This window comes from Oncorhynchus keta, chromosome 29 (genome assembly GCF_023373465.1).
Source record: "Oncorhynchus keta strain PuntledgeMale-10-30-2019 chromosome 29, Oket_V2, whole genome shotgun sequence".
NCBI classification, from domain to species: Eukaryota; Metazoa; Chordata; class Actinopteri; order Salmoniformes; family Salmonidae; genus Oncorhynchus; species Oncorhynchus keta.
This window is the reverse complement of record NC_068449.1, coordinates 48,077,363-48,091,412: the sequence shown is the minus strand read 5'-3', so window position 1 is coordinate 48,091,412 and position 14,050 is coordinate 48,077,363. Positions and strand designations below refer to the sequence as shown.

General features: G+C 43.9%; 2 protein-coding genes and 1 long non-coding RNA gene across 6 annotated transcripts in view; 1 reads left to right on the top strand and 2 right to left on the bottom strand.

Moving 5' to 3' along the window:
* Positions 1–14,050, bottom strand: part of LOC118361893 (zinc finger protein 79-like) — a 190,887-nt gene that overhangs the window by 102,280 nt on the left and 74,557 nt on the right. The window lies entirely within an intron of this gene.
* The window catches only part of LOC118361864 (zinc finger protein 213-like), a 76,025-nt gene that overhangs the window by 20,197 nt on the left and 41,778 nt on the right, over positions 1–14,050 (bottom strand). Inside the window, exons 2-4 of one of the 3 annotated variants that reach the window (XM_052485316.1) lie at positions 3,444–3,678; positions 1,953–2,083; positions 867–1,025 (exon numbers count right to left, since the gene is read on the bottom strand). The exons of 1 other annotated variant lie outside the window; for it this stretch is intronic. In XM_052485316.1, the coding sequence (XP_052341276.1) occupies positions 867–1,025; positions 1,953–2,083; positions 3,444–3,678 (525 nt within the window). Of the gene's footprint in view, positions 1–866; positions 1,026–1,952; positions 2,084–3,443; positions 3,679–9,844; positions 10,019–10,225; positions 10,357–14,050 lie in introns of all 3 variants that reach the window. One more of the 3 variants, XM_052485315.1, reaches the window with a different exon arrangement.
* LOC118362001 (uncharacterized) lies at positions 3,667–7,617 on the top strand. The gene is made up of 3 exons (XR_004821120.2): positions 3,667–3,810; positions 5,941–6,071; positions 6,487–7,617. It is a non-coding gene; the product is annotated as an uncharacterized LOC118362001 (long non-coding RNA).

Genomic DNA, 14,050 nt, shown 5'->3' with positions numbered 1-14,050 from the left:
AGGTGCATCTTCAGATGGTGCTGGTGGGAGAACCTCTTCTCACACTGGGGGCAGCTGTAAGGTTTCTCCCCTGTGTGGACCCTCTGGTGCCTCTTCAGGTTGCAGGCCTGGGCGAAGCGCATGTGACACTGGGTACAATTGAAGGGTTTCACCCCTGTGTGGACCCTCTGGTGGATCTCCACCTTCTGGGGGCAGCTAAAGCCTTTGTTACAGAACATGCAGAGGAACCGCTTCTCTTTACCGCCTGTTGTTGCTCCCCCTCCCTGAGCCTTGGCCTTTTGGTCATTTGAGTTCAATACCTGATCGAAAAAGACGCTGCTGTGTGAATCGGATGGTGCCAAGGACGTGGACACTGGGTCGCGATCCCTGAGTGCGTGTAAAGGTGAGTGGGTGGCGACATTTAGATTTGTCTCTAAGCTTTCCCTGTAGTCTAAGAAGTCACTGGTGTTTCCCTGTTTCCCTAAGTGAGTCTCGTCTGCAGTCCATGTCAGAGGAGCATCGCCCTCCACTTTCACAGTCACCTCATCTACGACCAGACCTTTGCCTTTCTTATCTAGGAACCCTTCAGAGTATACACTACTACTGTACTGGTTCCAGTCCGCTCCCATTGGATTAGTCTGTGTATCTAAGCCCACAGTCATGTCACCAGGTATCATCTCTGTCCCTGTAGCGTATGAACAGGGCGGATCATTGCCAGTCTGTAACATGTCACCTGAGTCCTGATGGGACAGAACCGTCCTCGGGCTCGGGTTACCATCAAGTAAATATTCTGAGCGGGGAGAAGGTGGACAGCCCAGTCGCCCCAGCCCCGTTAAAGTCTCTGTATCTGTCTCTGACTTGAGGACGGCGTTCAGCGTTCCACTGACCTCCGTGATTCTGCGTCGGGTCCTGGGCAGCTCTGGGGCAGTGGTGGGGTCCTCCGTGGCTACAGGGGAGGCTACTCCAGTCTGGATGTCTCTGCTGTGCCGTGGGTCCTCCTCCTGTTCAGACTTCTCCAGCTTGACACCAGGACTTGCATCTTCAGACTGACACAAGAAAAAAGGAGGTGAATTACCGATACATGAGTAGAATTGGATAATAATGCCGTAGGGAAGTCTCACAAGCTCCCTTATGGCAGATAAATGAGGATGTACATGTAAGCAAGTGAATAGCCGAGGGGAGCCTTTATGAAATGAACTGCCCACATTTGATATACTGTAATTTTGATGTAATCACGGTCTAAAATTAACACCCACCAATTGCGCGTAGATTGACATTGGCGGGTAAGAATGCCTAATTCACCTGCTACATTTTTGGGTGGTCACACTCAGGGCTCTACAGTGTAAGCATTTCATAAAAATAGTCAAGTGAAGTATGAGCACAAGTGCAAGTTGTGATATATAGCTAAATAAATGCTGCAGCAGCTGTTTTGAAAGTATTTCTGCAGTTTTGTTTCATATCTGGTAATGCGCAAAGAAATCGGAATTCAAACGTTATAGCTCCCCACCTTGCAAAGCAACACTGCCTGTGCTGTGGGTGAAGTCTTGAAGGATTTGTTTTCAGAAGCAATGCGCTCAGCCTTAAATGTTGGTCTAATTTTCTCAAAAGTCTACTAAAATGAGACTTTGTTCTTGTTTCTTGTCTATTTACATTGCTTTGTTCACAAGCTAGGTTGCTTTCAATGTTTGAGTTTGCTTCCACTGCTAGCAAAAAGAGACATGGTATCATCACAGGCAAGTGTCCCTGTTATTAAGGTAACCTTAAAGGGGCAGCAAATTTTTTGTTTGCCTCTACTATGCATGCTCATGTTTTTTTTTTTTATGGCGGCAAAAATATTTTGTCTGGTAAAAAAAAATCTGAGTGGCTGTTAATTAAAGCTATAATCATTATATTTGTTTACCTACCTGCCACAGTGCCTGGTATACAAAAAAATAGTATGTTTAAGGCCCTGGATGTAATAGTATTACACTAACCTCTATCACGATAACGTGCTGGGTTGAGGTTCCACTCCCATCATCAACAGTGATTGGCTGGTCATCTCTCCATGTATTGTGTCCTGCTGGCTTCACAAAGCTTCTGTGGCCTCCAGTGAGATGTCCTTCACCTGAGAGTGTGATTGGGGGAAAAGAGGTGGTTAGGTTAGCTACTGTCAATGCTCAACGCTATATTATACACTGAATGTACAATACATTAAGAACACCTTCCTAATAATGAGTTGCACCCCCTTTTGCCCTCAGAACAGCCTCAATTCATTGGGATATTGACTCTACAAGGTGTCGAAAGCATTCCACAGGGATGCTGGTCCATGTTGACTCCAATGCTTCCCACAATTGTGTCAAGTTGGCTAGATGTCCTTTGGGTGGTGGACCATTCTTGCACGGTGTGTCAACAGACTCAATTATTAATTAGATAAAAATGTAATATCTTAATTTAAGATGATACTAAATTAATCAAACTCAGATTTGTACAATAATCACATACACTACCGTTCAAACGTTTGGGGTCACTTACAAATGTCCTTGTTTTTGAAAGAAAAGCAATTTTGTTGTATATTAAAATATCCAATTGATCATAAACAGTGTAGACAGTCACTTACAACATCAACAATTGTAGCTGGAAACGGCATACTTTTAATGGGATATCTACATAGGCGTACAGAGGCCCATTATCAGCAACCATCACTGCTGTGTTCCAATGGCACGTTATGTTAGCTAATACAAGTTTATCATTTTAAAATGGCTAATTGATCATTAGAAACCCCTTTTGCAATTATGTTAGCACAGCTGAAAAGTGTTGCAATAAAACTGGCCTTCTAGTTGAGCATCTGGAGCATTAGCATTTGTGGGTTCGATTACAGGCTCAAAATGGCCAGAAACAAAGGACTTTCTTCTGAATCCTGTCAAGTCTATTCTTGTTCTGAGAAATGATGGATATTCCATGCGAGAAACTGCAAAGAAACTGAAAATCTCATACAACGCTGTGTACTACTCCCTTCACAGAACCACAGTGCACAACTGAGCAAGAGGACAAGTACATTAGAGTGTCTAGTTTGAGACAAGTCCTCAAATGGCACCTTCATTAAATAGTACCAGAAAAAATACCCGTCTCAACGTCAACAGTGAAGAAGCGACTCCGGGATGCTGGCCTTCTACTTGCACAGTACAGCTTGGGTTGGCCTGATATTGAAAGACCAATATGGGTTTCATGATTTTAGGTCATTCAGAGTGTCACGGTTTGTCAATTTTTCACACAAGGGCGTCTTTCCTTTGCTGGGTGGGCCGTTTGGAAATGTTTGGGCTAAATGTAAGTATACCCACTTCTCCAAGCACCACTACACAACTGGAGATAATATGTATAGATCGAGTGATAAGGAATCAATAGAATTATTGCATACCATCTCAAAACGGACCAAGACCAAATTCTGGTTAACCCCCCCCACCCCCACCCAACTCCGCAAAGTGTACCTCTTGCCATTCCTCTGTATCGGTTGAGGATCTTGTCACTACTGGGACGACTGGCGAGGACGCGCTCTCGCATTGTCTTCTCTGCGCGCTCCCGTGCCACCTTCAATTCGATGAGCTGAAGTTTCCTCCGCAATGCAGTGATTTCTTTCTGGCTTTGAGTTATTTCCAACCGAACCACTGCATAGTCGTCGTCTACGAGTTTACAGATCTCTGCCACGGCTGCATTCGCTAGAACCTCCATGATGGAGGCTATTTGAGTGTGAAAAACCATGGCCATTGTTAGCAGCTAAGTTAGCGTTACTTACTAGATAACGTTAACATCTACCATCCAAGTCCTGTCGCCAACGCGAATGAAATATTATCTGGGGTAAGTGTTTAGTGGTGCGCAGTTAAATTCGTCATTTTGAATTCCATGGTTGTTAAAATGTCTAAATGACAAAAACCCAAACGTGAAAATTGTTCTTGACCATGTTTACTTCCGTTTACTTAGTCCTTGGAATTTGGTTGGCGGATCGCATCCAAATTGTAGGTGCTTACACCGCCACCTACAGTCCTGGAGTGTGAGGCCAATCACAGCCTGCCTACATAATAAAATTATCTTAATTAGTTCTGGTCCTATAAGAAAGTTACATATAGCCATAGACACCTACACTCATTAAAAACCCATTACCCCATTCCACTACTTTTACCCTATCATCTCCTGCACCATACCAACGGATTGGGAGGATGGGACACCACCCCTCAACACACCCAGTAAAACATTTATGAAGTCAAATCGTATACCCAAATACATCTCTGCAGCTGCCACCACATCCATTTTATGTGATTTACTTTCCATTTCTGCGGTACAGTTGATAACCATTGCTAAGAAGCCATCCTTACTGAAGCATAACTCGTTACCCTAACCTCTGTACTGGTACAACTCGATTACCCACTGGGATCCTCTCAGGATCCTCACCTGTGACCCATCCTCCTCCACTTTCAAAACTACCTCCGCATACTACACCCTCTGCATTAGACTGACTCTGGCCACTTCAATTTGCCTCTCTCGCACCGGACACATCCAAACCCCAGCAAGATGGGCACTCCTACAGTTAACACACACAACTGCACAATCCTCTGTCCCATGCCCTCCTGCATACTTCCCACATCTTGGAATCTCCCTCCTACACACTGCTGCACCTGAAACAATGCAGTTGATTTGGCACCTGAAACAATGCAGTGGATTTGGCACAAAAGCTCTAACAGGATAACTGATATATCCTAACATGACTGCCGAGTAGACTGACTCAACACTCAAAAATGGACTGACGGTGACTCCTCTTTCACCACCCTCCCCACCGGGTCTGCGACACACCAAATGGAGGGCATCACAAACACAAACTTCAATTGCTCCAGCGCCACACTTAACGCTACCCCAGAAATCACTCCTTTCTATGATGCCCTCTTCCTAAGAGCAAAGCAAGAAACTGATCTTGACCCAAGTTGCGTGATACGGAGTGTCTGCTCCCTCTGATCAGAAGAAACACAAACAAGTTCACTACAGGTTACCTTCACTGATTCAACTGCACCCAACTCCTTTTACACTGAAGAGAAAGGCTCTTATGGGTTGGCCTCATTGCTCAAAGGGTGTGGCTAAATAAAAAGTAAAGCACGCTGTTCTTTGAAATACGGTACTGTTTATTACAATAAAGTGGTGATCCTAACTGACGTAAAACAGGGATTTTTTACAAGGATTAAATGTCAGGAATTGTGAAAAACAAAGTTGAAATGTATTTGGCTAAGGTGTATGTAAACTTCTGACTTCAACTATATACTAACAGCCCTATGAAACCCTTTTAAAGACAGAATAACACAATCCAAAATAAACAAGGGCAATTTTATATGCAAATGTTATTACGGCAGCCATATTGGATTTTGGACACCATATTGGATTTGAGGCTAAATCTATGGAGGCCCCAAAGATAATCTTTGGTGGCTTGACTTAATTACAAGACTAGGAGCTAAAGATACAAAATCCTTCAAGCAACCTCACACCCAACAAAATCTAATTCCGATGTCTAAACCCAATTGTTTTGAGCAGATTACAAAAGCCCAAACATTTAAAAAATAAAATAATTCAAAACTTAACTGTCTTTTTGTCAGGCAGGACCCTACATGAATGAGAGCACATATGACTTGGAAAGTCTATTAATCAGCTACAAAAAAGTAAAGCTTACATTCATCATACATATTCATAGTTGACATTTCCATCTATTGTATCTCTGTGTTTACAGGTCTATATTTCCTAGATGCATTAAGATATCCTAATGCTGTTTGTATGTAGGTAGAACTACTATCTAAAAAAATGTGGGGGCTTGCCACCAGCCTATTATATTCATTATAATCTAAAAGGCTAAACTGATCCTAAATCAGCACTCAGAGGCTTGGTGGATATGGGCCCTAACCTAACACCACTAAGACACTAGTTCAGTGGGCTCACCTCAGTGCTGTTCAGCTGGTTCCTCTGTAGGTTCAGGAAGAGGTGTTCCCAAGACCCTACTCACACCCCTCATTGACCAGCAGCACCTCTGGACCCTCCTCCTGGAAGAGACAAGTGATACAGATTACAGACATACACTCCCTCAGGTACGTACACACAGATAAATCACACTTTCAACATGGAGTGTTTACCCATCTCCACTACGTTTGAGTCCTATACTGTAGTCACATAATGACTTCATTGTTGTTAAACCCATCATGGTGGACATAAATATGATGTGGGTAAATATGAGTCAGCTATGATATGTCAAAATCATCAGACAAACCTTAAACCATTTTAATGTTTACAGTAGGTGTTTGTTAGTGTGTGGGTATGTGTAGGTATATTTAGTAACTGTATATTGGTTATAAAGCTCTGTTGTGTGTATGCAGAATAGGGTGAGATCAGATGTGATGTATAAAGAGTCTCAATGAAAGTCTTAGAATGAAAAGTCCCATTTTGTCTTTATTAAACATAAGTGTTAAATGCACAATATGAAAACTACAAATGCATGTCTGCCAGGCACACAGAGAGACATCTCAGCTTAATGTCGGTGCAGCACCTCAAGCTCAACAAGGAGCTGAGGAAGGCCTGCCCGCTCCAAGACCTCTCCATCACGGTTGACAACACCACAGTGTCCTCCTAGAGTGCAAAGAACCTTGGTGTGACCATGGACAACACTGTCATTCTCTGCAAAGCAGTGACTCGCTCCTCGCAAGTTCATGCTCTACAACATCCGTAGAGTACGACACTTCCTCACACGGTGCAGGTCCTAATCCAGGCTCTTGTCATCTCCCGTCTAGACTACTGCAACTCTTTTGGCTGGGATCTATCAAACCCCTGCTATTTATCCAGAACACTGTAGCCTGCCTGTGTTCAACCTTCCCAAGTTCTCCCATGTCACCCTGCTCCTCCAGTGGCATCCTGTCAAAAATCGCATCCACTAAGACTATGGTGCTTGCCTACGGAGCAGCAAGGGGAACTGCTCAAACCTTACATCCCAACCTGACCACTCTGTTCTGCCACATCTTATCTCTAGGCCGTCCCACACCTACGAGGGATCAGCTCCCGCTCAGTCCAATCAAAACTAATTTCTATCCTGGCACCCCAATGATGGAACCAGCTTCCCCCTGAAGCTAGAACAGCAGAGTCCCTGCTCATTTTCTGAACATTTCTGAAACCCTACCTCTTCAGAGTATCATAAATGAATCCCATTCTTAAATTAAGTGTTTAACATATCAAAATATATTTTATATTTTACATTCTTCAAAGTAGCCACCCTTTGCCTTGACAGCTTTGCACACTTTTGGCATTCTCTCAACCAGCTTCATGGGGTAGTCACCTGGAATGCATTTCAATTAACAGGTGTGCCTTCTTAAAATGTAATTTGTGGAATTTCTTTCTTTAATGCATTTAAGCCATTCAGTTGTTGTGACATGGTAGGGGATGGTATATTTGGTTTTAAAAAATATATATATATTATGGCAGCTCAACAGCTCAAATAAGCAAAGAGAAATGACAGTCCATCATTACTTGAAAGACAAAGATTAGTTGATCTGGAAAATTTCAATAACTTTTTCTTCAAGTGCTGGAAAATATTAAGAAAGTTTCTTTCAAGTGCAGTCGCAAAAACCATCAAGCACTATGATAAAACTGGCTCTCATTGGGACCCAGAGTTACCTCTGCTGCAGAGGAGAAGTTCATTAGAGTTAACTGCACCTCAGATTGCAGCCTAAATAAATGCTTCAGAGTTCAAGTAACAGATACATCTCAACAACTGTTCAGAGGAGACTGCATGAATCAGCCCTTCATGGTCAAATTGCTGCAAAGAAACCACTACTAATAGGACACCAATAAGAAGAAAAACATGAGTAATGGACATTAAACCGGTGTAAATCTGTCCTTTGGTCTGAGCCCAAATTTGAGATTTTTGGTTCCAACTGCCGCGTCTTTGTGAGACGCAGAGTAGGTGAACGGATGATCTCCGCATGTGTGGTTCCCACCGTGAAAAATGGAAGAGGTGGTGTGATGGTGCTTTGCTGGTGACACTGTCAATGATTTATTTAGAATGCAAGGCACACTTAACCAGCATGGCTACCACAGCATTGTGCAGCGATATGCCATCCCATCTGGTTTGGGCTTGGTGGGACTATCATTTATTTTTCAACGGGACAACGACCCAAAACACACCTCCAGGCTGTGTAAGGGCTATTTGACCAAGAATGAGAGTGATGAGTGCTGTGTCAGATGACCTGGCCTCCACAATCACCCAACCTCAACCCAATTGAGATGGTTTGGGATGAGTTGGACCGCAGAGTGAAGGAATAGCAGCCAACAAGTGCTCAGCATATGTGGGAACTCCAAGACTGTTGGAAAAGCATTCCTCATGGAGCTTGTTGAGAGAATGCCAAGAGTGTGCAAAGCTGTCAAGGCAAAGGGTGGCTACTTTGAAGAATCTCATATGGTTCGATTTGACACTTTTTTGGTTACTACATGATTCCATGTGTTATTTCATAGTTTTGATGTCTTCACTATTGTTCAAATAATGTAGAGAATAGTAAATAAATAAATAAATAAAAAGTCTTGAATGAGTTGGTGTGTCCAAACTTTTGACTGGTACTGTATATGTTTATATATGCTGTATATATCAGACAATGGCTGAATGCAATATTGTACCCAGGAATATTCATCACTGAAATGTGTTACTTTTGTTATTACGAAGGCATCTGTGGACCTTCCCGCTGACAATTAAATTAAAATGAATCTTTGACTTTAATGTAGGGTTTCAGGTATAGAGTGGAATGTTTTTTCAGCTGGTGTATACTGAGGTAGCTCCTCTATGAACCTCTTCCCGCAGTGTGTACACACGAACAGCCTTTCTCCCGTGTGGACCTTCAGGTCCTTCTTCAGCTGGTTCTGGTGGGAAAACGCATTTTCACACTGGGGGGCAGCTGAAGGATTTCTCTCCTGCGTGGATCCTCTGGTGCCTCTTCAGGCTGGACGAATGAGAGAAGTGCATATGACACTGGGTACAGCTGAAGGGTTTCACTCCTGTGTGGACCCTCTGGTGGATCTTTAGGTTGCCAGCCTGGGCAAAGCTCATGTGACACTGGGTACAGCTGAAGGGTTTCACCCCTGTGTGGACCCTCTGGTGGATCTCCACCTTCTGGAGGCAGCTGAAGCCTTTGTTACAGAACATGCAGAGAAACCGTTTATCTTTACTACTGCCTGATGTTGCTCCCCCTCCCTGAGCCATGGCCCTTTGGTCCTTTGAGTTTAATACCTGATCGAAAAGGACGCGTCTGTGGGAATCCGAAGACCCCATTGATGTGGACATCGTATCGCGATCCCTGAACGCGTGTAAAGGGGAGTGGGTGGCGACATTTGGATTAGTCTCTACGCTTTCCTTATAATCTATGAAATCTCTGCCTTGTGAGTGTCCTACTCCTAATTGAGTCTGGTCTGCATTCCATGTCAGAGGAACATCTCCATCCACTTCATCTACGACTATAACCTCCCTTTTCTTATCTAGGCACCCTTCAGAGTATACACTACTACTATACTGGTTCCAGTCCCCACTAGACAGATCAGTCTGTGTCTCTAAAGACAAGAGCATGTTGCCAGGGTCCATCTCTGTAGAGTAAGAACAAGACGGATCAACACCACCAGTGTCTAACGTGTCACCATCACCACGGGAATGAACCTGGCTCTGGTGAAATACCGGAAAGTACTCTAGGCCGGGAGCAGGAGGACAGCCCAGTGGCCCCAGCCTTTCTGAGTCTGATCCGTGGTCAGATCTTGTATGTAAGAGCCTGTGTGTTACAGTTAAAGTCTCCTTGTCTGTCTCTGACTTGAGGACGGCGTTCGGCATTCCACTGACCTCCGTGATGCTGGGTTGGGTCCTAGGCGGTGCTGGGGCAGTGGTTGAGTCCTCCGTAGCTATAGGAGACACTCCAACCGCTCCAGTCTGAATGTTTCTGCTGAGCCGTGGGTCCTCCTCTCCTTCAGCCTTCTCCAGCTTGACTCTAGGACCTGCAGCCTCTGCATCTGCAGACTGACAAGAAGAGAGGAGGTTATTAACGGCACATGAGATTAATTGGATAACAATGTTGCAGGGAAGTCTCATAAGCCTCCCTATGGCAGATAAATTAGGATGTACATGTAAGCAAGTGAATAGCTGATGGAAACATTTCTGAAATAAACAGGCCATACTTGATTTACAAATAACTGGAATATTTTTATGCAACACTATTACACTAACCTCTATCACGATAACATCCTTGGTTAAGGTTCCACTCTCCTCATCAACAGTGATTGATTGGTCATCTCTCCATCTATTGCGTCCCGCTGGCTTAACAAAACTGCTGTGGCCTCCAGTGAGATGTCCTTCACCTGAGAGAGTGATTGGGGGGAAAGAGGTGTTTAGGTTAACTACTGTCAATGCTCAACACTATATTGTACACTATTGACATAGTCTAGAATGGCAAGGATGTAAGGTAACACTTTGTATAACTTCTTGATATACTATTTATAGATCGATTTATGTTTCATGCATCATATTGTTTTCAATTAGTAAATAACAGGGAATGTAGTAAATCAAGAAAGTCGTTAGAATATGAGTGTCTTTGCGCAAGATATTTAATTAATCAGGGGAATTATGCAAAAACTGACCAAGACACAATATTGGTTAACTCATCACAAATGCGCAGAGGGGAAGGGGGCGAGAAGCCCCGCAGCTAGGCCCTCTGAAAAATGTACCTCTTGCCATTCCTCTGCTTCGGTCGAGGATCTTGACACTACTAGGACGACTGCCGAGGACGCGCTCCCGTGCCACCTTCAGTTCTAGTAGCTGTAGTTTCCTCCGCAATGCCGTGTTTTCTTTCTGGCTTTGAGACATTTCCAAACGAAACACTGCATAGTCGTCGTCTACGAGTTTACAGATCTCTGCCACGGCTGCATTCGCTAGCACCTCCATGATGGAAGTTATTTGAGTGTGAAAAACCATACAGTTAGCCATTGTTAGCAGCTAGATAGCATTACCAAGATACCATCTATCAACCAAGTCCTGTCTCCAACACGAACTAAACACTACCTGGGAAAAGTATGTGATGCCGTGCCGCTAAATTAGTCATATTTGGAGTTACATGGTTTCAATAAACGTCGAAATAATAACAAAAACGCTAACGTGGAAATTGTTCATGGTCAATGCTCACTTCCGTTTAAACGAAAGAGAAGTGATCTTATTGGTTGGCGTCATAGCTCAAATGGTGTGGTTAAATGAGAAAGTTACGCGCCCTGTTCTTTGACTTACAGTGCTGCATATAGACGGACGCCGTCATGAAAAATGCGCGTTTCCATGGGTCCAAAGTCATCCTGTTGTTGTGATTCAGGATGGCCAGATTGCTAGCAAGAATGACAAGAAACTGCTAATTGTGGAATCATAAGTGGCTCGTTTCAGCTTGTTCTTAATACCATGCCTTGTTTTTAGGTGTTTTGAGTGAGTTCACGTCGATACTAATTATGGCTACAATCTGTGGCTAAATATGGCTAAAATCTGTTATGCTCCATTATTGTGCATGTCGGTTTTGGTGCTAAACAACCAACCCATCAATATATTACATTACACATCAAATCTCCTAAGATCACTATCTTTCAAGATTAGAGCAGACTTGTTTAAAAAAGAACAGTGTGTTAGCAATAATATAGTAGAAAATAATATTACTTTATTCCATCTACACCTCAGTAAGGTAAATATTAAACTGTCCTTGTTCTAGCCCAGGTTTACTGTCTGGTATTTATACAAGCCTGTTTAAAATGACAATTTAACAAAGGGTCGATAAGGGGTATGTGGTTAAATATCCCCTTACCCCAAGACAATTCACATGATAACTATAATATGTCAGATAAAGAATGGTTACCAGATATCCCCTGTGTACATCTCTGGCCACACTGCAACAATTTCTCCCTGTTGTGGATACGCCTATGTCTGATAAGGGTACTCAGGAAGGAAAAGTGATTGTGTACATAGTTTGTACTTGAAGGGCCTCTCCTTGGTGTGAATGGTCTGGTGTTTCTTCATATAGTTCTCATCAGTGACGCACTTCCCACACGTGGCAGGCTTATCGGCGTCCGTCCCAATACTCGCCCTCCCATGTTGTGACCAAATGACACCAGAGGAGGTAGAAGCAGGAGCCACCACCCTCAAGTAGTTAAGTCTTTGAGCTCCCTCCTTGACCTCTAACCATTGTTTGGGTGTTGTTGGGATTGTGTGCTGTGTTATAGGCTAGGTACTGCTTGTGGTGAATGCCCGTCCTTAGCTTGTCTGTATTGGTTGGGTAACTGAGGTAGCTGAGGAAGGCTTGAACCAGGCCCAGTCTTTGTATGAACCCATTCACCAGGCATGAGATGAGATCCTGAAAGGGAAGACAGACTTCTTGTTAAGTCTCCCACCACTCTCTGTGAATCCTGAAGCCCAGAGTGACCTGCTCTGTTCATTATGGATACTGTGGTGTTAATATCGTAGTATCAGGAGTGTTTATCTCTATCAGCTTCCTCCCTCCACTGACCGTGAAGAGAAGGGTCTGGGCTGCAGACTGGATCCCTGATTTATGCCTCTGTGTATATCTATTTGAATTCAATCCCTTTTTTATTGAAATGAAACCTTCCATACATATTTGCCCAATGTAGAAGTGCTCAGAAAGTTACTTTTTGGACCTGAATGCCAAAATATTCAAGAGGTTTGGAACCAGTTCAGAGAACAGAACCAAAAACCGGAAAAGAACGAAACAGAACCGGGAACAAAAGTGATCTCTAGTGTTCCGGAACAGAACAGTGATCTAGGGTTCTGATTCGTCTGAGCTCAGTCCCTGCAATGATACAAAAATGACCATGTCAGTCAGCACAGAGTCAATTTTGTATTAAACTTTTACAGACACCATCACACCAACCATCCCAATGTCATCTACTCTGCCTCATCATATTCATTCTTTCCTCAGTTCACCTCATCCAGTTCCCTACTACATCCAAAACCAACAGAATTAAGTACAAACAAACTACCTTGTACTACATTACATTACTATACTCTATACATGGGCCATGTACATTTTTGCTGGTGTATCCTGAGGTTGATCTTCTCCGAGAACCTCTTCCAACAGTGGGTACAGGCAACGGCCTCTCCCGTGTGGCTCTTCATGTGTTTCTTTAGAACCTCTTCTCACACCGGGGTCAGCTGTAGGGTTTCTGTCCTGTGTGGACCCTCTGGTGCCTCTCCAGACTGGACGTGTGGGTGAAACAGTCCGGGCACAAGTGGCAATCGAATGTTTTTTCCATCGTGTGCATCCTCTGGTGGATCTACACCTGTTTGGGGAAATGGAAGACTTTCCCACAGAATGAACACAGGAATCATTTGTCTTTGGCGCTGCCACCTTTACTGATTCTTTCTCAACTACTGTCATTTGCCAATGGGCTTGTATAGCCATTTGGTGTTGAGGCACTGGCATTGTCAGGTCTGGTTTAACATAAGGAGAGTGTGAAGAGGACAGGAAGTGTCTGTGTTGTGTTGTCACAGGGTCCATGTTCCAGTTGATAGAACCTATAGAAGGCGGACTGGCCATGGTCTCTACCAGTCTGTTGTCATGGAGACTGAGTTTGGATGTTTTGTGTTTGACTGTCTGTTTCTGGTTGTGGTTAACAGTGTTGTTCCCCAGCCCAGAGTTGAGGACGCTGTCCCATCCACTGACCTCCACTATGTCGCCACTAACCTCCATTTCTGGTCCGCTCAGTGATGCCGTTCCCTGGGCCCTTGGCTGCACCCGTCTGGGTCTGGAAATCCAAGCTGGCCACCCAGATGGCAAGAATCGTGCAAGCAAACAGACAAATAAACAAATAACAGCGCAGTACAACAGTGGTGTGCAGAATGACATCTTACAATGCAATGCATAACTCGTCGATCCTTGTCACAGTGGCTATTGCAGCACCGGTGTTCCACTCCTATCAGCTAAAAACAAGAAGATGAGGCTCCAGTGGGCACGCGATTACCAACACTGGAGGACGGGAAAACACTGCCTGGTCTGACTAATCCCGGTTC